Here is a 25,330-nt window from a genome sequence, read left to right as displayed (position 1 = left end):
ATATATCTGGAGGTGTCTAATACAAACATCTAATTATTTGTAGTGGTGTATTGACATGAAAACAAGCGGTTGGACGCCTCAAACGCGGGGCGTGCCTCCTTAATATTTGAATAATTTAACTCTATTACAGAGCTAAGAAAACAACTGGGAATGCGGCGGCAATTTAAAGCGAATTAAGCGAATTAAGTAAACTCGTATATCTTGACGATGTAATTGTTATTGCTACTGTTCTGTTCATTGGTCTCTAACAATTTTGATTCTTCGCAAGAATGAAGCCACCAGTTTCCATTGTGAATGAATAAGAGCAACTAAACTTTTTTGTCAGAGCGGTGATGCATTCGCGCGTGTTTGGATTTAAAAAACTAACTTTTTTTTATTGGCGTGTCAAATTGACTTGACAGATCGCTTTTGCGCGGGAAACTAGGCGGCATGGTTTATAGTTTTCGTTGTAGAACATAAACAAAAGATAGCTTAGACTCAATCAAGTGGGATTTACAAATTAGGCAGTGTTTAACAGTCTCTTTCGTCTTTTTAGCACTAATAGGGTACGAGGCCAAAACAGTATTAAGTCTGCAAAATGTTTTCTTATAGTTAGAAAACAATAGTAAGATCACTATTAAATCTAAAGATGTGGGTTCTGGGAATTTGTTAAAAGAATTAAACCAGAAAATTCATTATTTTCAGGTTTTTCATAAACATCTTACTTACTAAAATGTCTATGTACTTTGTATAAATTTATTGTTTTAATTAATGTACCACATTCTGCAAATAAATAATTTTCATTTTTAATTTTTTTTTTTGTAAATCAACAGTAGAGAAAATCCTTTGATCTTTAAATTGAACCCTAAATATTTCTTGAGTAATTAATATAATTTATTAAGTTGATAAGAACTCTTATCAAACCTTACTACGAATATCAAAGCTCATTTTTAAACTTATTATAAGAATCTACACTATAATATCCGAATTTGCTTTCTATTGTTAAACTGTTTACACCTCCGCGTAATTGTTAGTTAGAAAACTGATAAGCAATATTTAAGTCGAGGAGCGTGATGACACGAAACACCCAGCCAAATACCCATTAAGTTAAAATTTCCTCAGTGGTTAAGTTGTGTGTTCTATTTTAGTACTAAAATTCACTTAAGAAAGGCTTGAAGAACTCGAAAATATGGACGAACTCTTGGCATACAAAAGTCTAGCTCCTCATGTGTGGATATTAAGAGCATCAGGAATTTTCAGACTAAATCAAGATTCGCCCAAGCATCATATATTTTTTCACACGATCTATTTGCGATGGCTCATTGGGTTCTTCTCAGTGTACACCATTCAGCAAATTCTGAAAATTTATTATGTATTGTATAACTTGCTCTACTAATTTAGTTAAATTGTTATCTTATAATTAANCCAGCAAGCCGAAGCTGCGGAAGCGAGCATGGCATGCCGGGTATATGTTACGCCAGAGCGGAAGGACCGCACTTCCCGCAGCGCCGGAGATAAGGCAATCCAAATGCTTGCTTGCATGCTTGCTTGCTGCTTGCTTGCATGCTTGCGTGCTTGCTGCTTGATTGCATGCTTGCTGCTTGCTTGCTTGCTTGCATGCTTGCTGCTTGCTTGCATGCTTGCTGCTTGCTTGCAGGCTTGCTTGTTTGCACCCTTGCTTGCATGCATGCTTACATGCTTCCTTGCAGCTTGCTTGCATGCTTGCGTGCTTGCTGTTTGATTGCATGCTTGCTGCTTGCTTGCATGCTTGTTTGCATGCTTGCTTGTCAATTTATATTTGTTAACTTATATTTTATATGTATAACATTTTTTATTTCATATTTGTTAACATTATGGTATTTTGTATATTATGAATGGTAATATTTATGGCATTGGTTTAAACTCTGATTTTTAATTCGACGGAATTTTGACATTTCAGAAGTGTTGTCAACATTGAAACATTCTCACTAAGAATGGAGAGCATTTTCATAAATTAAAAAANTTTGATATAGAAGAAACCAAAGTTACAGGAGTAGTTATTGAAACTTGGGTTGTTTTCATTTTTGATAGAATGCCTTAATTAAGTGTAATAATCTATACTTACTTGTGTTTAAAAACAAATTTAACATAATTCAAAAATTTCGTAAAAGTTTTTCAAGTTTTTTGACACTTGACAGATAACACTTGTCATTCACAGAACATAGATTAAAATACTACTTCTCAAAACACTTATTTATGTATAATTTATTAAATGTGAGATTAAGTTCGCCTTAGGTTAAAATTTTGGCATTAAAGTATAAATAAATAAAAAGATTATAATCATTTTGCGCAGGGTTGGACTGGGCCGGAAGGGCCCGGGTGGCTGATAGCAATCCCGAGGCCCGAGACTAGATCATGGTGATGGGATAGGTACTGTCGAAAAATACTGAGATACACAAATTGAGATAAACAAACTGTAAAAAATTTATTACAATACTAAAATAAAGTAAAATAATAAGTAGGTATTTNTTGGCATCAGTATCGATCACTAATCACCCCCTGATAGTTATTTTGAAAATATATTTCATGTACAGAATTGACCTCTCTACAGATTTATTATAAGTATAGATAAAGTTAATGTACCTACCTATGCTCGTGCCTATATTATGATTGATTGTTTTCACATTTTTTCTCAATACAAATTTGTCCTAAGTATTGTCTAAAGAGACTTTGTTGCTTAAGTTTCATTGTGCAGCTCGAGTACCTATTTAGATATTTCGTTTGCGCTTGTTTTGTTCAATAACTTTTTCGTATAATTTATGAAAAGAAAAGCTTAAACGATTATCTAGCAAATAATCTGAAATACTTGCATAGATAGAGTTTTATGTAGCAAATTTCTTAGAAGCTTTACTTTGAAACTATGCTCTTGGAAAACATTTCAGAGTCGCGATGATGTGAACAAAGTGATGGAGACCATGTTTTTATTTCTCACCAACACGGACTGCATTTACAAGGCTGTTGTTTTTCAAAGTAAGCCCGAGCGGATCGAGGAACTTCTGAACACTTTGAAAGGTTTGTTCATTGAGATTAACCCATTACTTCCCAAGCATCGAAATCTTTGGAATTTTTTGATCAAATCTTGAAACTAAGTTCATAATAGGCTAAGAAAAAATAATAAAAACAAAAAAATAAAAAAAATAGTACCTTTAATGCTGAGCCAGCCTGTCCTATAAATATGACAGTGGGGACATGTGATCAAAAATAATAAAAGATAACAATTGTAAGAAAATTAGCAGTATTTGAAAATTTGTCCGTAAACAGCTTTAAACATAAAGTTTTAGGAACCTATTTTGTATGGTAAGGTATAAAACAATCACTGCAGAGTGTTTTTTTCACATTTAGCGCAAAAAATAAGAGTTTTTTTTACAATCTTCTCCCTGGCAATGCCTCTATTTGTCCCTCTTCGTCATATAGTCGTTAAAATTGATCATATTGTCAAACCTCACAGGTTGTAAAAGGCGTTCATATGTACCTGATGCAGGTTTTCTTGCCTTGCCTCCCGATTTTTTTATCCAAGAAAAAACCCTACGCTTGAAATCTTTCTAGATTTCAATGTCTCATCTTTATTTACCTCATTGTAAATAATAAATAATCCATGCATTCACTAGGGACATGTCTAAAACACGAATGACTAAGGCCAATACCATTTTTTGCCTCTGAAGCTGAAGATAATCTATTGATTACAGAATTGGACGAAAGTCAACCATAGAAATATTTGAAGTTTTGTGAACTTTTTGTTCACTAATCCCCATTAACGCCAATTGGAGCTTATAAAACTTATAATGGGGAATAATGAACTAAAAAGTTAGTTAATCCCCATTACGTTAAAAATAAAATCCTAATATAACGGGGATTAATGAACTTGTTAGTTCATTATTCCCCATTATAAGCTCCAATTGGCGTTAACGGGGATTAGTGAACAAAAAGTTCACTCTTCCCCGTTGACGGGGATTGTCAATGGGGAATAGTGGAATAAGCCCATTGTTTTGCGGTATTAGATACTAGCTGAATTTCAGAATATACTGGATTACTAGAAGAAGTCGCCAGAACCTTCTTCCATGTCAGTCATTTCGTCCACTTCGTCCGGAGGTAATATGGCTACTTCATTATCGTCCAACTCCTCACCACTACAGTTTTCTTTATATCTGTTCGGCAGAGACCTTTTGAGTAATCTAAACACAAGACCCGCAAGAAACAAACAATTGACACGTTTTAACTAGTGCTTATCGTTGCAGATCCGAAAATGCCTTCGCGGCAAATTGTATAGACATGTTCCCAGTGTCATATTTATAGTACGGCTTATTTTGAAACATTACCACAAGTTTTTAAATTATGTTATGTTTATGTTTATTTTTTTATGTATTGGTAGATGTCTAAGAATCAGTTTTATGTAAATTCTAGTTGGCCAGTTTTTTTATATTATGGTATATAAAATCAAAATATGATGCTTCTTTTTGAGGCAACAAAAATGTTAATTTGAAAAAATTACATTAAAATAACGGATACACTTTTTGCAGCCGAAAAAAATTATTTTATTAGAATAACAGTGCAAGAATACGAATTTTGTCAAAAACAATAAAAAATAGTTTATTAACTTGTAAAAAAAAAATGTTGAATATGGTGTCCTAAAAATAGGACAGTGGGGAGGAATGGGTTAACTACGTTTTTAATAAGCTTTTCCCGCGGCTTTGCTCGTAAGGATTTTTCGCGGAACATGGTCGCAAAATCTAAACCACGCTCTTATTCTGAGAAAATTCGGCATAAAAATTATACCTTGAGAAATAATAAGTAAGGTAAATTCTTAGTTCTTCTTATGGTTCTGTCACAAAAGAGTGTCAACAGGACCGTTTTCTAAGCTTTAGTTGTCCATCCGTCTTTCTTTCTGTCAAGCGAGTTATACAATGTTGGAGGTATCTCCAAACCATAATATCATATCATATGTAAGGATAATAATTATTTTGTACAAACAATATTGTGCAAAACTGTTTAAAAATGCTGTCTAAATTCATACAGATTCATACCAAATGAGCTGAACTTTTTATATTCAGCAAACTTTTTCGGGAACGTGGTTGCGGGTGGCAACAGTTCGCAAAAAGGTTGACTGAATTTGAGATATAACTTATATTTATTAAGTCCAATTTACATTGCAGGGCCAATTTTCAACAAAGGACTGCCAGAGCACCGGCCTCTTCTAGTGGATACGATCCGCAATGCTATGCTCTATTTCCGAATATTCAACCACATGTCGCTCTTCACTTGTTTTCTTTGGGTAGTCCATCCTACTTTGATGCACATTCAGGGAAAACCTATACAGAGCACGGTGTGGCTACCGTTCGATGCCAATCAAGATCCACAGTAAGAAATTTTAAAAATGTCTTTATTTATTGATTCATTGTTTTTATCTTTGAAACAAAACTATATTTTATAAAAGGTAACATAGGTAACTACAATGTTTTCATTACACTCCGGGAAACATCTTTTCTCGCCTGAAAAGAATCAGTTGATAAGTAAAAGGGATCTCTAAAAGTTGTTATTGGGTTAAAAAATACAGAGATATTAGCTGTTAATATTAGTTGAAGTGAGTTTTTACAATGGTACTTATCCGTTACTTTTCATCATTGCACAATCAGCGATAATAATCAAGGCCCTACAACCTTTCTCAAAAAATACTACAAAATTATTATATTACGTTTATGACGTGTGTCATGTTTATCATCTGCAAAAAGACACGAATATCAATTTCATTTATTGCTTTCTATCCAGATATTACATTGCCATCGTCTACGTTTGGATCCAGACATCCTGGCTGGCGCACGCTAATACAGCGATGGATGTCTTCATCACTTTCCTTCTAGAACAATGCAGGACGCAAGTTTCTATTCTCAGGTGGGCAAACGTAAATAAACGTGAAAAATGGCTGGCTATTACGATAGCGACTTGGCTTCCGCGTGCAGCCGTAAAAATATGAGCACGTAACATGTAATTATAATATTATTTTCACTCGGGAATAAACTTATTTGATGTTAATCAAGGAAAATCGTGGTTAACTAAAAAGTTTCAGCACAAAATCAGTTTTTTCAAAACGGCTCTACCAATAGAAAGTTGTAATTTTCAACTATTGGTAAGGGACAAGATTTAGTAATTTCAACAGCTACTCGTTTAAAATTATTTGTTCCAAGTATATGACGAATTTTTGCAAATTTTAACATTTTGATAAAGGACTGGGAGGGGGAAAGAACCTGAAAAAACATGAAAATAGTAATAGAGTAACAGTTAATTTGTTGATCGTTATGATTGTAACTGATTTTCATATTTCTTTACCCTATCAATAAAATTAAGTACCTATTTTATTATATGACTAAAAATCCATCACCTATTCTAACTACTTACTTACTATAGTACATAATGGGTCAATTTTCAGAATCGATTTGGAAAACGTGGTACAAAAAAGCAAAGAAGAAATGGCCGACACCTCATCCTCTTACTCCGAAATTCTAGAGAAGCGTTTCCGCAAAATGATAATACATCACAAAGAAATCGTGAAGTAAGTCTGTTTCTTGTTTTTTATCAGATGTAATTCGATTATGTTAATGGGACTCGAATACTCGATAAATTTCCAGCTCGGCTGACAAAATTCAAGATATATTTGGAGGGGCTGTGTTTTATCAATTCATCATAGGCGGGTGGATTTTGTGCTGCTCAGCTTATAGGATGGTCAGCGTAAGTATAATAATTCAATCAAGCGTATTACTTATCTCGCCATACTTCTGGGATGATTCGATTTAACACGGAATATTATTTAATAGTAAGGCCTCGAAGGCAGGTAAGCACCTAATTAATACCTACGCAGTCCCTTATTTTAGGATCAACATAATTATGCCGCTTTAAAAAGCAAAACCTAGCTTGACGCATGAGCGATAGGAACAGGTTTCAGTCTTGAAAAATTTAAAAAGAGAAAAGTTGGGGAGTCCCTTAACTCCATTTCCGCTCTGCTGATAATTGAATACTGTGTACTTACTTAATACTGATTTTAACTTTAAATTTCAGACTAATCCAGCGTCAGTGGAGTTTGTGTCCATGGTTATGTACATTATCTGTATTCTCATGCAGATATTCCTGTATTGCTTTTTTGGAAACGAGTTATTTTATGAGGTAAGAGAACTTAATTGCCTTAGGTATCTGTAAGTATAACTATACTTCATAGTTTGAGAAAAAGAAATTGGCTAGGTAGAGGTGATAATGATGGTACCTCTATGCTCGGTGGCGAAAGTTTAGTGAGGGCGTGTTGGGTCCCGCTTTGTAGGGCGGGACGTCCGCGGAAGGCGCCTTGGTCGTTTCTAGTAGGTACTAGGTACCTACCCAAGGCGCCGACCACAATGCGGCAGAGGAAATACCCCAGGTTTTTAGTAGGTTGGTAGGTATGGATAGGCCTTTTACCTGGGTAAAAAAAGGTTAACGGCCATGACTCAAACATTTCATAGTACCTAAACTTAGGTAAAAAAAGTAAAAAATCGCAAACATTTCAGAGCATCAAACTCACGGAATCAGCTTACGATGTAGACTGGCTAGAGATTCCCGTGAAGCTTCGACTACACCTGCTTATCTTCATGGAGAGGATCAAGCGGCCTATATGCCCTACCGCAGGTTCTATTATACCTCTCTCCAACAGTACCTTTGTTTCGGTATGATTCGTTAAATTCAAATCTTATTTTATATTAAGGTCTGACACATAAAATAACCATTTGCCTTTTTTTGCAGATTGTTCGCAGTTCCTACTCTTTCTATGCGTTTTTGAAAAACTCCGATCATTAATTTGTTAGGCTATAAGCTTTTCATGTAGTATTTAAAGTTTCTTAGAATAGGTATCACATACTTAGTACCTAAATAAAAGTTATGCTACAGTAAAGCAATCATAAATGAACTGTATACCTCCTGCCAAGCTACTTTATCTAAGTACTTATTATTTTATCCACTGTACTAAATAATGTAATTGTCTAGTAACTTAGTAAAATACAAGTAAGTTACATAACTAGGTATAGACTAAGAGCTGGTGAACGCTAAAAAAAGCTGCTGCAGTTATCCTAAAAAACTGTCTAGCAAAGAGTTGGAACTATCAAAAGGATGACCCAAACTTCATGATTCACCAACATGCTATCCTATATTGGGAGCATAGGCTGACAAACTTTCAGCTTTTATAAAATGACGTAGGTCTGGCGTTCACTAGCTCTTGGTCTAGTAGTTATGCCTTTAGACTTAGGGCTGATTTTTCAATCGTCAGATATCTTTTATCTGAAGAATAAACTTGTCATTTTGACATAATTCCTATACTGAAACTGTCAATGTGTCAATTTATTCTTCAGTTAAAAGTTATAGATGACCCACGCTGAACTGTCCCGCCAAACTCAATGACAGGGGGGCGCTACCATCGTTCAACTAATGGTTTCCAACATGGCAAAAATCGGAACTAGCGATCCGGTATTGACGGTGGCGCCCCACTGTCAATGTCATGCATAGGACAGTTCAGTATTTTGGTACTATATCTGACGATTGAAAAATCAGCCCTTAGATTAATAAAGCAATTTAAATTATTGAAGCTTTAATTATAAACAGACTGTAAACTTTTTGTTGGCAAATAAAATACTTTTACTTTTTTTTTATTTTCATAGAAATTCAATATAAGCACAAAATGTTGGGAATTACTGAATGGTTTAAGTTTACCATTATGATCTTTTGCTGCTCCAAATAAATTATTTGCAACATTATTTAATTTTTTAAATAAAAAAATATATCAATAACGTTATTAACTATAAGTTACATAACGTTATTAATTAATAAATATACGAACGCGTCCACAGCTGACACTGACACATGTCATTTTGTATAGAGATGTGCTAGTTGATTTTTATGGCTATGTAATATTTATTTAGTATTTTAATACTAGGTGCACCTGTTTCTAATATTTTCAAGTACTTTGAATGTTTGGTTCTCATAGCATGGTCATTTTAAGTTAATTAATAAAAGTGTACTTCACATTTTAAGTGTTATAAATAAAATAAAGTTATTGACTGTATTACTAAATTCGCTTAATTAATTTGGTATTTTAGAGACGAATTTTAAAGCACAGTTTTTATTTTTAGGGCCAAAACCATAAGAATTGGGCAAACTTTTAATAGAAAAAAAGACCAAGAGAGAAATAAAAGGCGAGATAGGTACTCTGATGTTAGATTTAGTCGCTGGCTAGTCACACCGCCTGCCATTTTTTCAGTCAGAGACTATGAACCAGGCAGCCGTGACCCGTAGTCTCCATCCATAGCCCAGTAACCAGTCCCTCCATCCTTCATCCATAACCCTAGTCCATTCTCCAATAACTGCAATAGCTCCTGTGCACAGGCTGGTGATGGTCTCTGGCTACATCCCATGATATAGTCAGAGACCAGATCCAGCATGTGCACCACTTTCACTTTTGTCGATTATTTTGCGCTTTTACCTGGTAGTGGCAGAATTAGAGATGAAACGGATAGTGGTTTGGCCGGATACCGGATATCCAGCCAGCTGCTAGGCCGGATAGCCGGATATCCGGCGGCCGGATAGTTGGCCCATTGTCTCGTTTTATGTCGTGAAGAGTTTAGCGCCGGACAGGTGCTTCGAACGCGATCAGTGGGTCTAGAAGACTAAACGAGTAACACTTTTCAAAAATTGAATCCGTCTGAATAAAATGTCAGATTTTTCCACTTGTCTAGGGGGCAGATCGATTCGGGCGATTTCGGTAGCCATCGTGAGTGTGCGGTTGAATAGGGAAAATTAAATTAGCTTACTTGCTGCGCTATGTGACTGAACTGCATTATTTCATCAGACCATCAGTGAAAAAAAGATCACCTATATTAATTGGCTATATTTACCTGACTGCACCAGAAGGAGGGTTATGTTTTTCGACATTAACAGATATTTATTTAGTATTCGTCATTATAGTGAATAGTATAGAAAAAGAAATTAGTTTTTTGAAAGGCCTTAATATGGCTTTTTTGTAACTTTTTGGACTTTAAATAAAAGCCGTCATTATTTTAAGCCTTTTATTGATATTATTTACATCAAAGATTAATGTATTTCATTTTATTAAAATAAATTGTCGTAGTTTTTTAATATCCGGTATCCGGCCGGATAGTAAATTTAGGCCGGATATCCAACCTACCGGATAGTTACCGGATATCCATTTCATCTCTAGGCAGAATTGTTGTCACCATATTTTGAACCTTATTGAGAAAACATAAGGTTTAAAACTAATAAAAAATATTTTTCTCTATACCAGTTAAAGGCGTACCGATGCCGTTTTAACAAACGGCCTCTACGTGTTGGATTTGTCTGTATCCCCACGCAAGCCTTCTATAGAACCGGGCCGGGCCCAGTGGCGGCGTAGCATGGCTAAAAAAATCTTTCTATTCTGCATTCATATTTTTACAATGTCTATACTTTGTAACCTTTTCTGACTTTGCTTCCGCTTCATCATAAAAAATAATAGAGTAACATATTTTTTAAACAAAATCACAGTTTGTCCTCTGCTCAGGTCAAAACTAGTATACGTGCTCTGTAACTAGTATCGTGTCAAGAGCTGCTCTAGTATTTGGGCACCGCCGCGTCACAACAGATTACAGACAGCAAAATTAAATGACATTGACAGATAATTTCCTTAAAAAAAGAAGTTCGTCGTTTCTGGTTTTATCGTATTTCATTTCCTCCAAGATTCTATCGTGTTTACTGAATCGTGTTGTGAAAAGTGTAATTATCCTCTTGTGATTTATAAAAACTGAATACAATGTTTCGCTACTTTGCTGCTCTGATATTAGTGACGTTTTATTCGAAGAGTTCGGGTGCACCTGCAAATGGAACCGATCTTTCTACTTTGCTAAGCAAGCTTGCAAGCACCTGTGAGAACCAATTTATTTCCACACAAATCACCAGTAAACTAAAGGAATGCCATGTAAATGTTCCTCCGTATGACGAGAAAAAAATTCAATGTATGTTGTTCTATGACATAAACAAACAACTATGTACTGCAGTGGGAGCATCAAAATTGGCTCTCACCGAAGATTTTTCCCCTAAAATAAAGAAGGAACAAGACGTCTCCAAACTCTGTATTGGTGCCAAAGATTGGCAATTCACTGATTTGGGGGAGGTGTACAAAAAATATGTCAATCTTGTGTTCACTAATCCAATAATGTGTGCTAGAGTGTGCAGTGTTGACAACAATGACTTCATGAATGTGGAATCTAATTTCTATTGCAAGTACTTTAAATGGGGTGCGGAGACATTAAAGTTACAGGTAATCGCTGCTCCTACTCAGTCTGGTTCTGCTGCTGCAGAACTTCTGCCTACTGGAACAGATGTAATTAAACAGCCTGAAGTAGTACCTGAGGTTCCTCATGCACAAAGCGGCCCAGATGTTTCTGCTAAAGATTCAGCTGTTCCTAAACCCAAACCGGAAAACTCAGCGGATATTGATGTCAAACCAGAAGGTGTTATTGATGTGAAACCAGAAGCTGTTATTGATGTCAAACCAGATGCTGCTGACAGTGCTGTGACTTCAAAAAAAGCAAATCCTGAAGCCACTGCTAATGCAGAAACAAATCCAGAATTGCCTATTGCGGAACATCCCTTGAATAACTTAGTCCCAGCTCCTACTGCCAACCCTGAAAAACCAGCAGCTAGCCATATCCATAATACTGCTGGTGATGCTAACAGTGCAGCATCAGTGGATGGCACCCAAAATAACCCAATAGGCCACCTGGGAACCGAACCTGGGAACAAGCCAGAACGCACCAGTGTATCTAAAGATGATACTGCTGCCGTTCCTAAGAAACAGGAAGGTGAAGTGGCTCCCAATGGCTCGCTTAACAGTCAACTCGGTAAACCAAATGCAAATGAGGCGGACCCTGATGACTACCAAAATGAATTAGGTAAAAACTTAATTATCATATTTATCTCTTTACTTGATTTAATGACTGCTTATCAAGTTTTATGAATACGTAAAATAGTAAGTTTCTGTAGTTCTAGTTATGAAAGTCAAGTTGTGCAATATTTTGAAATTGCTGTACATTGTGCAAGAAAAGTTATGAGTCAAGTAACATTTGTATTTGAGTGTAATACAAGATTTCTTTAATATACCATTATGATTTAATTCAAGTTTGTTAGGAATCTATTTTTTTAATGAGATATTAAGTAAAGTCGAATTACAATAATGTGCGCAGTAAGAAAATAACATAACATGAATATATCATGAGCTGGCTGTATGAATGTAACAAAAATATTCAAATATAGTTTCTTCTTCTTTAGTGCCAAGACCTATAATGTTGCACAAACAATTTAGTAAGCAGTGTAAATAAGAATGTGCTCACAGATTCAAGGTAAACCAATATTTGACTTTTAAATCTATTGCATGTTATTTTCTGTTCAGATTCAGAAGAAGTTAGAAATGGAATATCAGATAATCAAGGCGGTGACGATGGTGATGATCAATCTTTAGGAGAGGCGGACCTAAAGCCAGACCCAAAAGCTAACAAGAATATGGATTCATCCATCTCACAGTTTAATGTGAATGATATGTCTCAAAAAGGTTAGTACTGTTTTACTTATTCATTTTTTAATTAACTTCAAAAAAAGGAAGAGGTTCTCAATTGGCAGCGCCTACCACCTATCATTACCCAGGTGGGCATGATTTATGGTGGGGTGATGATTTATGGTGTGTTTATTATGAAAATGAAATTTATTCATCACTAACATTATCTTAGGTACAAAATTGTTAGAGGTTAGTAAGTTGCACTGGTTCCACTATGATCTACTCAGTAGATTCTACTGTATGAGTTTTCATAAATTGATACAATATTCAGTATTAAAATATGAATTGTCATAAAAATTCTCATTAATCTTTACCGACCAGTTTAGATATGAATGTTACAACTGTAATGAATAATAGCACATAATTGTTATTGCATTGTTGGCCATCTGTATAAACAGTTCTAAGGTTATCTGATTCTTATTGCGATTATCATGTAGTTTGAAAGTAATACCTAGGATTTTACTTTTATTCTAAATTCGACATGAGAAATAGGCGACCGTCGCGCTAAGTAAATATTTGAAATAATGGTAGATAGACTGCTCTAATGTATTTACTTTTTTTTCTCTTGCTCTCATGAAGTGGTGGAAGGTAGATGGAACTGGGGCCGATAGTACTTTTACCTAATTACATATTTTGATTTCCAGAATATTACCCCAGTGATGCGTTCCCAGAGGATGATGACCATTTCTTCTCATTCTTCTTGACTGCCATCATCATGGTAGTGCTGCTCTACATTCTCTACCACAACAAGAGCAAAGTAAGCAAAGTGGTGAGTATCTTTACCACTTTTTAATATTTTTTTCTATGTAAACAAGTTTTCAATTGACCGTAATATAAGGTTTTCAATAGTTTATTAAGGTAGCAGGAAGGCGCTGGATGCAGGCCGCTACCAATCGGGCAATGTGAAAATAATTTTGGGTGACCGTTTTAACTGTCGGCCGTTTGGTGTAGTGGTTCGAAACGGACTACTATTCCGGAGGTAGCGGGTTCGATTCCCGCACAGTACAAACATTTGTGTGCATGAACATATTTGTTTGTATTGGACTGGGTGTTTTCTATGTATAATAAGTATGTATTTACAAAAAAAAAAAAGTATTTAAGTATGTTTATATCCGTTGTCTAGTTCCCATAGTACAAGCTTTGCTTAGTTTGGGACTAGAAGCGCAGTGTAAAATGTCTTTTATTTATTTATTTATTTATTTATTAATAGGTACAGTTACAGTACATAGAATACTACTTATTTAGTAAAAAATACAGCTACAAATCACTTACAAATCTATGGACCAATTACAACTGCACACAACTATGCCTAATAACTTAAGTGCTTAGATAAAACAACAAAAACTAATGTTAGCTACAACAACAACTAATCCAACAATCTAATCAGCATTTCTTAATTTATTTTTAAAAGCCCGAAACGTATGCTGGAATATGTCCTTGTCAACNTCATGATACATAGTACATTCCTCGAATATGAGACAAAACCAATAAGTTAAAATTACATTTTAATAGTACCTACATACAATCGTCTTACACTCTCTAGAAGAGCACACTGATACAAATAAATAATAAAAAGTAAAAATACGATCAAGCGTGAGCCGCATGTAAAAGGAGATAAATTAAAAAAAAGGTTTAACAATTTATTTGTCACATATCGTCATAAGTTAGCCTATATGTTAATCTGGGTTATAAACAATAATACTGTAAAGTTTCAACAAAATCCAGTAGCTTTTGCGTGAAAGAGTATTTTTATTGGGGTCAAAATTGTACGTTAGGGAGACCATGGCAAGGCCTATCGATGGTTACAGGGTTATCCATTGTTTTTGGGACACCCTGTATATAGGAAACCAGATTGATGAGCAATATTCTAAGATACTCCGAACTAATGAGCCATACAGTATCATCCATGATTGCCTATTCTTGAAAGTTTGGCCGTACGAGATATAAATCCCAGCATTCTATTGGCCTTATTCACCATGATGTCATAATGTGCTCTGAATGACAGGGTTGAGTCGAACATAACTCCAAGATCGCGGACAACATCAACTCTGCCAAGGGCCTCTCCGTCTATTTGGTACCTGTACAGGTACCGATATGTGCATGTGGATTGAGTGATCCTTGCTTCAATCTTAACAAAAATCGAGGAAANGAAAAGATCATTCTGAAGAGCATCACAGTCCTCCAAGTTATATATTTTGTGATATATTTTGACATCGTCGGCGTATGCCAAAAATGGGCTGTGGATTCGATAAAAAAGGTCATTCACAAAGAGCAGAAACAGTAGAGGACCCAGATTTGATCCCTGTGGCACTCCAGATGTGGTATTAAACGGACTAGACTCATAACCATACAAAGCCACCAGCTGTGATCGGTTTTCGAGATATGAGGTCAACCACCGATGAAGATTTCCATGTATACCGAGATGTTTTGCTTTTTTCAATAAGACTGAGTGATTGACAAGATCGAACGCTTTCGAAAAATCAAGATAAATAGAATCAACTTGTGTTTTTTCATTGAATGCTTCACATAAGTAGCTTGCATAAACGATGAGGTTAGAGTTGGTCGAGCGCCCAGAGACAAATCCGTGCTGATTTTGGCTTATTATCTGTGAAAGATGATTAAAGAGATGCTCATAAATTATACTTTCAAAAATCTTAGCAAACGAGCTAAGAATGCTAATGGGGCGATACTTGGTAACATCGGATTTATCTCCACCCTTATGTATTGGCGTAACTCTTGATAGTTTCCACAGGTCCGGAAAACAACCCTCGGAGAGTGATTTGTTAAAAATCATCCAGAGTGGTTCAGCCAAAGCAGTTGCACATAAACGAATAAAGACAGGCGGTATTCCATCCGGACCAGCTCCTTTCTTAATATCTATGTTTTTCAAGCGGGACAGAACAGTTTCTATTGAAATAGGGATGCTACTTATCGTAAAACTGGATGCAGGGAAGTCTGGACAGTAGTTCGGAGACGATTTATTTGGATAGACTGATGAAAAATACTTCGCGAACAGATTGACAACTTTGTCACCTGTTTCCGCTTTTTGGTTCTCATAATAAACATTGCTGGGTATATCATTTGTAACTCTCTTAAGTTTAGTATAACGCCAAAAAGCTTTTATGTTAAATGCTAGATCCGACTCAATACGAGCTATATACGAATGAAAGCATTTGTTAGTTAATTTTTTACATCTAGACCTAAGTAGAGCATATGTGTCATAGTCCCGAGGATTACGTTTTTTTTTAAATTTTGCATGAAATTTATTTTTTTGTTTTAGTAAATTAATCAAATCTTTTGTAAACCATTTAGGATAATTGCTTTTTTTTGTTGTTATTGGGGCCTTAGGTGTATATTTTTCTATTATTTCATGTATTATGTTATACATTAATTGTAAGAAGTCATTACAGTTCAACCCTATAGCTTTTTCATCCCAATCAATTTCCTTAAGTTCTGCCATACACCCCTCGTAATCAGTTCTATGGAAACATAGCCTTTCGGGAAGGTTTTCTTTTAAAAAAGTAGTTGTTGTTTTTTTATAGGTTAGTTCAAAAGGAGGATGATGTGCATCAAGGTTACTAATGGGTATTGCCTGAATAAGGCTGAAATCCTTACTGTTAGTTAAAAACAGATCTAATAATCTATTGTTGTGATTGGGTATATTATTAAGTTGCATTAGATCAGCGATATGGCAAAGGTCATATAGAGCTCTGGACTTTTCGCATTCGTATGTAATTGGATATCCTGTATCTATGGACCATGACATATTTCCCAGGTTAAAATCACCAACAATGCAAGCGTGATCTGATAGTCCCATTATGTGTTCACAGTTGTGCATAAAGTCCAAAAACAAGGCCGAGGGAATATATTCGGGAATATATACTAGACCAACCGTTAAGAAATAACTTTTGTCAATTTTAATTTGCACCCATAAATCCTCAAACAAGTTAGTATGTAGGTCATCTCTAACGGTGATATCTAGTCTCTTGGAGATGGCCATCAGAACACCTCCACCATGTTTCTTGTTAAACCGATCAAGAAAATCCACGCCTCTATCCCTACGTACCACTCGATATCTATCATCAAACAATTCCGAAGACAGAATTGAATCATTGAGCCACGTTTCACAAAGACATATAACATCATAGTCATTGCACATAATTGAATTATAAATATCAATTATTTTACTTTTAACGCCGCGTACATTTTGATAGAAAATTGTAATATCCATTTAGAAATTTAAGAAAATCACAAAGATCTATTTTAATAATAACAAAAAATTTAATTAATAAGATCTAAACTATCATGATTTCGCACTAATATGTGTCGCGAATCCGAGGTTTTTCGGACGTAAATACGGCCGTTGCGTATCCATACAAATTGGTATGCTTTTTCCTTTGCCTTCATTCGAGCAGCAGCATGGAGAGCTTTATTTTCAGGGGAAAGATGTTCCGATACAAATATGGGCTTCTTCTCACCAACATAACCGAGTAAGGTGGTATTAAGTTTATTATTGGTGTTGGATCTATTATATTTCGTAACCGCAGAATAGAATTCATCTCGGGATTTCACACTCTTGAATTTTGCCACTATGGTGCGCGGTGATTTGCTCTCTTTGTTCATCTTTGCAACCCTGGTGCAAGATACGATATCGGTGTGTTCCATCTTAAGCCCAATCACCTTGGCACACTGTTGCAGTACACTCGGTATATTTTCAGTGCGGTTCTCAGGAATCCCATGAAACTCCAAATTGTTTTCTCGTAAGTGCTGCTCTAAGTTATTTAAACGACAGGAAAGTGAAGACACCGTAGCTTGAAGGGTGGTGTTATCGGTTTTAAGCGATTCATTATCCCTCGACAGCTGCTCTATGTTAGTCTTCATTTCATCATGCATGTCGCTCAGGAATGTTACTGATTTTCGGAGTTCCTGGAGGTCGCTTTTAATTGTAGAGAGTTCAGTTTTAATAATCTTTGAAAGCATTGTCGGCAGCTCCGATTTTATTGCCTCGAGTACTTGTTCCCTAATAGCAGCAATAATGGGATCATCACTAGGCGGGGACATTCCCTGGGAGGATGTATTTGGTCGGCGTAATGTGACATTTTCCCTATCCTCACCACAGCTCGAGTCCCCTCCCCTACCAGAACGGACAGGCGTGTTCGTATTGTCCCCCTTTGGCTGTTTATTCCTACATTCTTGACACTTCCAGGACGCCTTAAAATCCTTAGTTAAGGAGCCAAAACTTTTCTCTGCAATATTAGCACATAGAAGGTCGTACACTTTCCTGCATAAACTGCATCGGAGATACTGCTTGTTAACTGCACTGTGGCAACCAGCACATTTACTCTACTACTAGTAGCTACTAAATACATAGATAGATAAACATTTTATTTGCAAAACACATTAACAAACAATAAACAAAAAGTTTTAAAGAACGAGTGAGAGAAACAAGAACAAGAGTAAATAGTGACTTCTAAAGCAAAAAATTATAAGAACTACTAAAGTTACACTAGTTTAATAGTGGCCATTAAACTCGAAAATTTATAAGGATGGAGGGATATTTGTTACTTCTTTAAGCTAAAGTAACTAGCTATTTCAACTGTATTTCAACCTATTAAGGCCCGATTCGACCAAACTTTTTTACGAAAATAACTCCTGGTATAACTAGCACATTGACAGTTTCAGTATGGGAAATATTTCAAAATGTCGAATAACTGAGATTTATTCTGAGATTAATATTTACTGTTTTTTGGTCGAATCCACCCTTAAATGATTAACATTTGTATGCTATATCTCACAAAATGGTATCAAGTACTGTTAGTCCAATAAGTTTGAGTTGACTCAAGATTTTCTAAAAGACAGCAGCTTGATAAGACTGTTCATCAGTTTTATTTGTATGCATAAAATGGCAACGTGCAATTGCAACTAACCACTGGTCAGATTTATTGCACAATAAAATGGTCATAAAGTTCCAGCTTGATTAAATGAAACCTCAATAATAGAAGTGAGCTATCCCCGTTTATATGGGGCGCCCCTACTAGGGTTGCGAGATCCAAAAACACAAAAGACTCTGTGCTTCATTTTGGCCGGACATGTCACAGTGCAATTAGTGTCATAGCTCACGAGTGAGTACTATCAGAGTAAATACAAATGAGTAGGTCATCTTCATAGAAACGCACCGAGCGCGGTTTGTATGTTGGCGCGCGCCAATACGACAAAATTCGGCGCAACTCCCTGCTAATCAACGCTAAACGCAACGCTGCGCTCGGGCGTTTCTATGAAGATGACCTACTCATTTGTATTTACTCTGGTACTATCATCATCGGTTGCCCAACATCCTGATGCGTGCGCTTGATATTATTCTGTAGCTCGACTTTCGCCTGGCGCAGCAGCCACATAAAAAGCCTAAAAAAGCAAGACAAGACCGTAAAAGACGGACACCTGGCAACCCTACTGCTACATATAAAGCTACGGAGCGGTCGAGTGGAAGTAGCAATAATACTACGACGCTACGGGCTACGAGATTTGCGACGTATCGCTACGAATGCTCTACGGGTGCTACGGGCTACGAGTGATGTTGCTACTTGTTATGGACTTCGTCTTAGGTCCTGCTATGGTAGTTTCGTAGTGACGAGTTTTCAGCAACAGTAATATTGTGTCCCAGACATTATTGTTAGTTAGAATTAGTAGGTACTACAAATTATTAAGTCAATATACTAAAAATAAATGCTTTATTTTTATAACTACGAAAACAGAAATTCCAATATAATTTTAGGCTAGACATGGTCATGGTTCTCTAGTTGTTTTTTTTGTGATGTTACTAATTAGAGCTAGTCACGGATCTTTAGTCGTTATTATAATTTCTGGTGATGGAAATACTGATTATTGCCGTACAGAAAGTAACTTGTCTGTTGACTTTAATTATAAATCATGTGATAAGAAACTGTCACCTAGCCTCACAACAAACAACTATTCCGCCACAAAATTACTAAACTTATCAGTCAAAGTCAAAATTCCATTATTTGGTTTGGTCAAATATTAAAATAAAAAAAAAACTTATAAAAAACCTTTACAGTTTTTTTCTAATAGAGCTTTTACATGTCTCATAATCTTATTACGTAACTAAACCTTTTATATTCCGCATTCTTTCTTAAACAAAGTCAAAAGTAGCAAAAATACGAGTGAGATTAAAACCGGACTAATCTAGCGAGAAAAATCTCATCGTTCCGTACGTGGCTGCAATAACATTTGGGGGGGAGGGCGCCATATAAACGGGGATTTGTATGGCAGCCGCTAAATGTTTATAGAACTGGCGTTAAATTCTAGTTTTAGCACAGAATAATAATAAGTACCTANCTCTGCAATATTAGCACATAGAAGGTCGTACACTTTCCTGCATAAACTGCATCGGAGATACTGTTTGTTAACTGCACTGTGGCAACCAGCACATTTACTCGTGTTTGATGACATTTTTGTGTTTCTGTAGCAACAAACAGTTCAATCAACGAAAAAACAGAAAACAAAATTTGTATGAACTTTGGTGGGATTTGATCTTCGCGCCTCTCACGTGCGCACCAAACTCAGTTGCCACTACGCCAAAGCGCTGTTACGTCATACGCCGAAAGTATCGTAAACTAGTTGGGACTCGGCGGGCGGTCGTAGATCTCGATCGATTTCTGTTCGAAGGACACGAATGCTCACGAGTGTTAACGAACTCGCACGAACGTCAGCATCTTCAGTCCGTGACACACACACAAATCACAGTATTCGCAATGTTTTTCGCCGATACTAATTAATGTTTAGATGCACAGATTATTACGTATACGATTAGTGTCATTTTCACTCCAATTGGCAAAGTTTTTCCACTGTTTATGATGAAAATCGACGGAGCTTATAAAAATACGTCTACCGGCACTTTTTGATTTAATTCCTCCCTTCATACTTCAACAGGCTTAGGACTGTCACCTTAAAAGTTGGCGTATTTAAAAGATATCAATTTCATAAAAATATTTACATATTTTTTCTCAGGGTTCGAGGATATATATCAAGGGATATATATCTTGATATATANCACGAATGCTCACGAGTGTTAACGAACTCGCACGAACGTCAGCATCATCAGTCCGTGACACACAAGTAAACACACACAAATCACAGTATTCGCAATGTTTTACGCCGATACTAATTAATGTTTAGATGCACAGATTATTACGTATACGATTAGTGTCATTTTCACTCCAATTGGCAAAGTTTTTCCACTGTTTATGATGAAAATCGACGGAGCTTATAAAAATACGTCTACCGGCACTACTTTTTTTTATGTCCAAGGATATTTATTTATTTATTTAATTATGTTCTTCTTTTTATTTTATTTATTGCCAGTTCTGGGATATTACGGCCCACAGAGAGACCTCCCCACTATGCCCTGCCTGATCTATGTTCAGCAGTGGACATCCTGTGGCTGAAATGATGATGATGATGATTGAGTTGGCGAAAAGTGGCGTCATAGGTTCCATGCGAAATCTTTGGGACAAAGGAAGTATGTCAGCTTCCTTTATTGTGTTCGATACGACCTATTATGTTCCATTACAGATTATTGAAGTACATCAGATACTTGTTAATACAACTGTTCTTTTCATTACGAATTGTAAACACGACAATTAATAGTCTAAGCACAATTACAACAGCATTATCGTTATGGTTCTCATAAAATATTCAAGGTCACATAATATGATTGGTTGCACGTTAAATATTTGTGCGTGAAAATTATGCAACGAGTTTGAGGATAATCATTGCAAAAACTTTTGATATGTATCATGTCGTTTTCTTAGAATTCTTGTTTACTCGCTATTCTAGACTCGGTCTAGGCAGATATGCTCTCATTCCTACGAGCTATATTTAAATTTTTCTCTTGAAACGTCTGAAAAAAAGGCATCTGTTGCCAGAGTTTAGGCGAGCGAAACATTTTAATGATAACATGTCGAATTAAACAAACTGATTGTAAGCTTGGTTGCTATCATTAATTGATCATTAATGCCTTAATTATTTATTCCTATAACTGTTATTGTAATTTTGATGGAGTTCGAATCTCCGCAATTTAACGCTTCATCAAATTTGTGGGTTTTGTTGATCTACTTACACATTTTTTTGTATGGAAAAACATACAATACCGCTAGCGCTAAAGTGGGGTGCTCATACGTTTTGCTGTCTTTTTATATTTCGAAATACCGGTACCGCCAAACTCGCGTTTCTCTAACTGTAATACGTAACCAGACAAACTGGATACGTTTGATAATAGGCAGGTTTACACGTTTATGATTTTGAAAAAAACATCCCTAAAGTAACTTTCCTGGAAATGACTGACGACCTCTATGCTCCTTAACTTAAAACTGTATTATAAGAATACTGCGGGTATTTACAGCTAGATTGTATTTTGTTCTTAGGATCGGGTTCTTTAAGTGGCAGAATAGAAGACTTTAATCTATAGCGACGATGTTCAGCGCTATAATGATCGTTCTGGCTTTGTATATTTCCTCACATTTTAGATCACTCGATCGCGCATTAGTTATCACTATCAGCTGCACAGTGGTAATAAATTGGTATGATATTGGCGCATAGTATCCACAGCAAAACAAAAACAATCGCCTCTGTCTTCACACTTTGACAACGCAACATTGAGCAGAATCATAATATTAATATACTATTTAATCATCTATTTTCAGATCATGGGTCTAATAGTGGAGGGCAGACAGCCAGGTCGCCGCCGCAACAGCCGTGGTCACGCGTACAAACGCCTGGACACCTTAGAGCAAGCTATGAGCGCTAACAGTGCCACCCCTCCCAGCAAAATCATCTACTGAACTACGGTAGTAGGCAAACATCGAACGACGTACCTCTAGTCGGAGATTAAAACTAACGTTTCTCATCAAGTTGTAAAGAACAAATTATTTAATTAATACTGCAAAATAAAATAGCCCGTCCGCATTCCACGCAGAGTTGTAGAGAGGAGAACCGACTTAAAACACCTACACCTCGGGTACTCTTGTCGTATAAACCTCTACAAAATAGTTGTATAATCACATTTATCAGCCTCCTCAGTATTCACATGTCTGATGACTGATAAGCTGTCACAATTTGGGTGAATATTTTTTTGAGGTTACGATCTTGGACCCAGACAAAAGTTTTTGTATTAAAACACCAGAATCCACCAGAAAATAAGAAATCTGGAATAATTATTGTAAACTAGCTGACCCGGCGAACTTCGTACCGCCTTAGCGTAGAGATTTTCTTAATATTTTTTTCCGTAAGAACCATCCTTGGACTTCCACAAACATTTAAAAAAAAGAATTATCGAAATCGGTTCAGCCGTTCACACGTGATGCCGTGACAACGCGAAACGGGTTTCATTTTTATATATATAGATAGATTCTTAAAAGATGCATAAATTGAAAACATTTTCATAGCATTGTGGATAATAACATAATGTAAACGTCAGATCTGGTGACAGTAAAGCTGTCAAAGTCTGCCTTTCACCCAACTGATACATGGGGTTGGTAGCTGTATTTGCATGAAATGCAATTAATAAAATAGAAATAGGATTATTTATAAGATTAACATTTTTACTCTTCAAAATTTTCTGGTCTGTTAGACATTCTTTGATAGTTCAATATTTTTAATTGAATTGGAAATATGGATCGAATTTCTTTTTCCTAAAATCCTTATGATTATTTCTGGTCCTTTAAACCCACGATGACGATTTTTTATCATAAATTATCTGTGGTATATGCCACTACACTTCTAATTGTTCATTATCTTGTCACATTCTATTATTTTTATCTTTATCTTTGGCTTTTTGTTTAAGTTATAAACTCTTACTAGGGGTACTATACCTGCTTGCGATATTGAGTATGCTGTACTTAAAACGAGTTAATTTTACTATTCATTCATGACTTTTCTAAATTATTGCGTAAAACGTCTTGGAAAAATCATAAAATCAGGATATAGCATACAACAAAAAGTATTTCTAATTTATTAGTAAAGTCTTATATTTCAATAGCGCAAGTCAGGCGTGGATTCTATATGAGTTCAACAAGTGGTGTAGTATATGTAGAAATTGTATTATATGCCCATGTTCATATGAAAAAATGTCTTATGATCTTAGCAAGTGGTAAACGTTATGAAAAAGAGACTCTGCCTTTTAAATTTATATGACTTCACTATAAATCTCAAAAGGTTCTCATGTTATGTTTCTTATTTCGAAGTGCACTGGATGTCTATTTGTTTCTAAAACAGTGCTCGTAAACCGGTTTTTAATGTGCAATTTTATTAACATTTTTTTTTAATATAAAGCTTGTAATAAATGACGGTGATTGTGAAAAAAAAAAAAACATTTATTCCGATAATGTAAATTTTGGTATTTTAGGAAATATCATGTAGCTGGTTTCGTGCTCAGTATTAAAGCAATGGCGCATTTCAGTGTAGTCGTACCGATTCTGGTTTCTATTGTAATTATAGGACGCGCGACAAAAGTTGAGGCGAATACATTCTCACACTGATGTAATATTTGAATACAAAACACAGATCAATCAGAATACGTTAGACGTCAGCGCGACAAGCATAAACAGATACAAATCTTTGCTTGTGTTGATAGCCTCAACTCTTGTTGAGCGATGTATACCCTTGTTGAGAGTTGTTTACTCTGTGGTGAGATAACCACCGTCTTCTATTTCTCTATGTAATGTCAGATAAACGACATCTTATCTGCCAGTAAGAAAATGGAAACCGGGAAATTATGTAGGTATTAATGGAGTATGTATAAAGGAAATGTTTATGATATGGTAGCTTTATGAATAGCCAGTGCATAGAGCCAGCACATCAGGTAAAATTTTATTGAAAAATCGCACTTATTATAACTGAATTTGAATTTATTCTTGGTCGTCGTTTCATGCCTTAAATCCTTATCTGTCAAATTTAATGCTTATGTATGAGTTAAAATAAATTTACTTGTAAAACGCACGATGATTATGCTTTAAATGCTTTCATAAATCACCTTCGTGCTACTAAAATGTTACTACACCACTCAGTATGGCATGTAACAAGTACAATACTAGATGGTAGGAGCAATTATTATAATAACATGTTAAAAATAATCTAAAATGTATATCCGATATTCCATGTCCTATTTTATGGTCGAAAACTGTGATTTCGTAAAAAATCTTATTTTATTTTATATTTTCATTAATAAAACTATTGAATCGTATGTACTTTTTAATCTAAATTATTTAAGTTTGGTTCCTGAAATATATATTTTGGTTTGAATATTTAGGCTAATAGTTGTAGATAAGCTTTGGTACATCTCAGTAGTATAACCATTTTTATGGGACGCATTTGTGTTTGTTAGTGCTAAATGACATTTACTCGAAGCACTGGTATTTATTACACTTGTGGCAAGGGCGAAAGAGAAAAAGAGCACGGAAGTCTCTTTCACAATTTTTTTTCAAGGCTCATTCAGATTATCATTCTAAAGGCGCATTTAAGCTTGTTTTTAATATGCTTGTTTACAAGCTATGAAGCCAAATTATCTAAAGTGCCTATGATGTTTAAAGAGAATACGGCGGAATGGTCCAGTTTATTCGCTTTTGGTAACTATCTGCTTGTCATTAATCTGAAAGAGCCTTTATGATTGGAAAAGAAATAACTTTGCCA

The 25,330-nt window shown here is 35.6% G+C and overlaps 2 protein-coding genes across 3 annotated transcripts; both read left to right on the top strand.

The window, feature by feature from the left end:
• The first annotated feature begins 1,168 nt into the window (after nt 1-1,168).
• On the top strand, nt 1,169-7,934 carry LOC114356028 (odorant receptor Or1). Its single transcript, XM_028309114.1, has 9 exons — nt 1,169-1,351; nt 2,901-3,030; nt 5,169-5,373; nt 5,782-5,904; nt 6,440-6,562; nt 6,639-6,738; nt 7,066-7,170; nt 7,545-7,700; nt 7,777-7,934. The coding sequence occupies exons 1-9, from the start codon at nt 1,169-1,171 to the stop codon at nt 7,828-7,830; spliced, it is 1,179 nt and encodes a 392-aa protein (XP_028164915.1). The 3' UTR covers nt 7,831-7,934.
• Nucleotides 7,935-10,681: 2,747 nt separating this feature from the next.
• LOC114356018 (trans-Golgi network integral membrane protein TGN38) lies at nt 10,682-22,866 on the top strand. 2 transcript variants are annotated; one of them, XM_028309096.1, is made up of 4 exons: nt 10,682-11,969; nt 12,467-12,625; nt 13,273-13,385; nt 22,348-22,866. In XM_028309096.1, exons 1-4 carry the CDS (start codon nt 10,829-10,831, stop codon nt 22,483-22,485), a joined length of 1,551 nt encoding a protein of 516 aa, XP_028164897.1. In that variant the 5' UTR covers nt 10,682-10,828; the 3' UTR covers nt 22,486-22,866. The 2 variants fall into 2 exon arrangements, with proteins under 2 accessions (XP_028164897.1, XP_028164896.1); XM_028309095.1 differs by having other exon boundaries at nt 10,683-11,969; nt 13,273-13,397.
• The last annotated feature ends 2,464 nt before the right edge of the window (nt 22,867-25,330 follow it).

Source organism: Ostrinia furnacalis, unplaced genomic scaffold, assembly GCF_004193835.3.
Source record: "Ostrinia furnacalis isolate ACB-3 unplaced genomic scaffold, ASM419383v2 OfSCF2609, whole genome shotgun sequence".
Taxonomy (NCBI): Eukaryota; Metazoa; Arthropoda; class Insecta; order Lepidoptera; family Crambidae; genus Ostrinia; species Ostrinia furnacalis.
Note: the sequence above shows the minus strand (reverse complement) of the source record. Positions and strands in the feature narration are given on the sequence as shown.

Coding starts and splice junctions, on each gene's coding strand:
- LOC114356028 (XM_028309114.1), top strand. CDS start 1,169: ATGGACGAACTCTTGGCATACAAAAGTCTAGCTCCTCATGTGTGGATA. Junction 5,905..6,439: donor ACGCAAGTTTCTATTCTCAG/GTGGGCAAACGT, acceptor GTCAATTTTCAG/AATCGATTTGGAAAACGTGG. Junction 6,563..6,638: donor CATCACAAAGAAATCGTGAA/GTAAGTCTGTTT, acceptor ATAAATTTCCAG/CTCGGCTGACAAAATTCAAG.
- LOC114356018 (XM_028309095.1), top strand. CDS start 10,829: ATGTTTCGCTACTTTGCTGCTCTGATATTAGTGACGTTTTATTCGAAG. Junction 11,970..12,466: donor TGACTACCAAAATGAATTAG/GTAAAAACTTAA, acceptor TTTTCTGTTCAG/ATTCAGAAGAAGTTAGAAAT. Junction 13,398..22,347: donor AGAGCAAAGTAAGCAAAGTG/GTGAGTATCTTT, acceptor ATCTATTTTCAG/ATCATGGGTCTAATAGTGGA.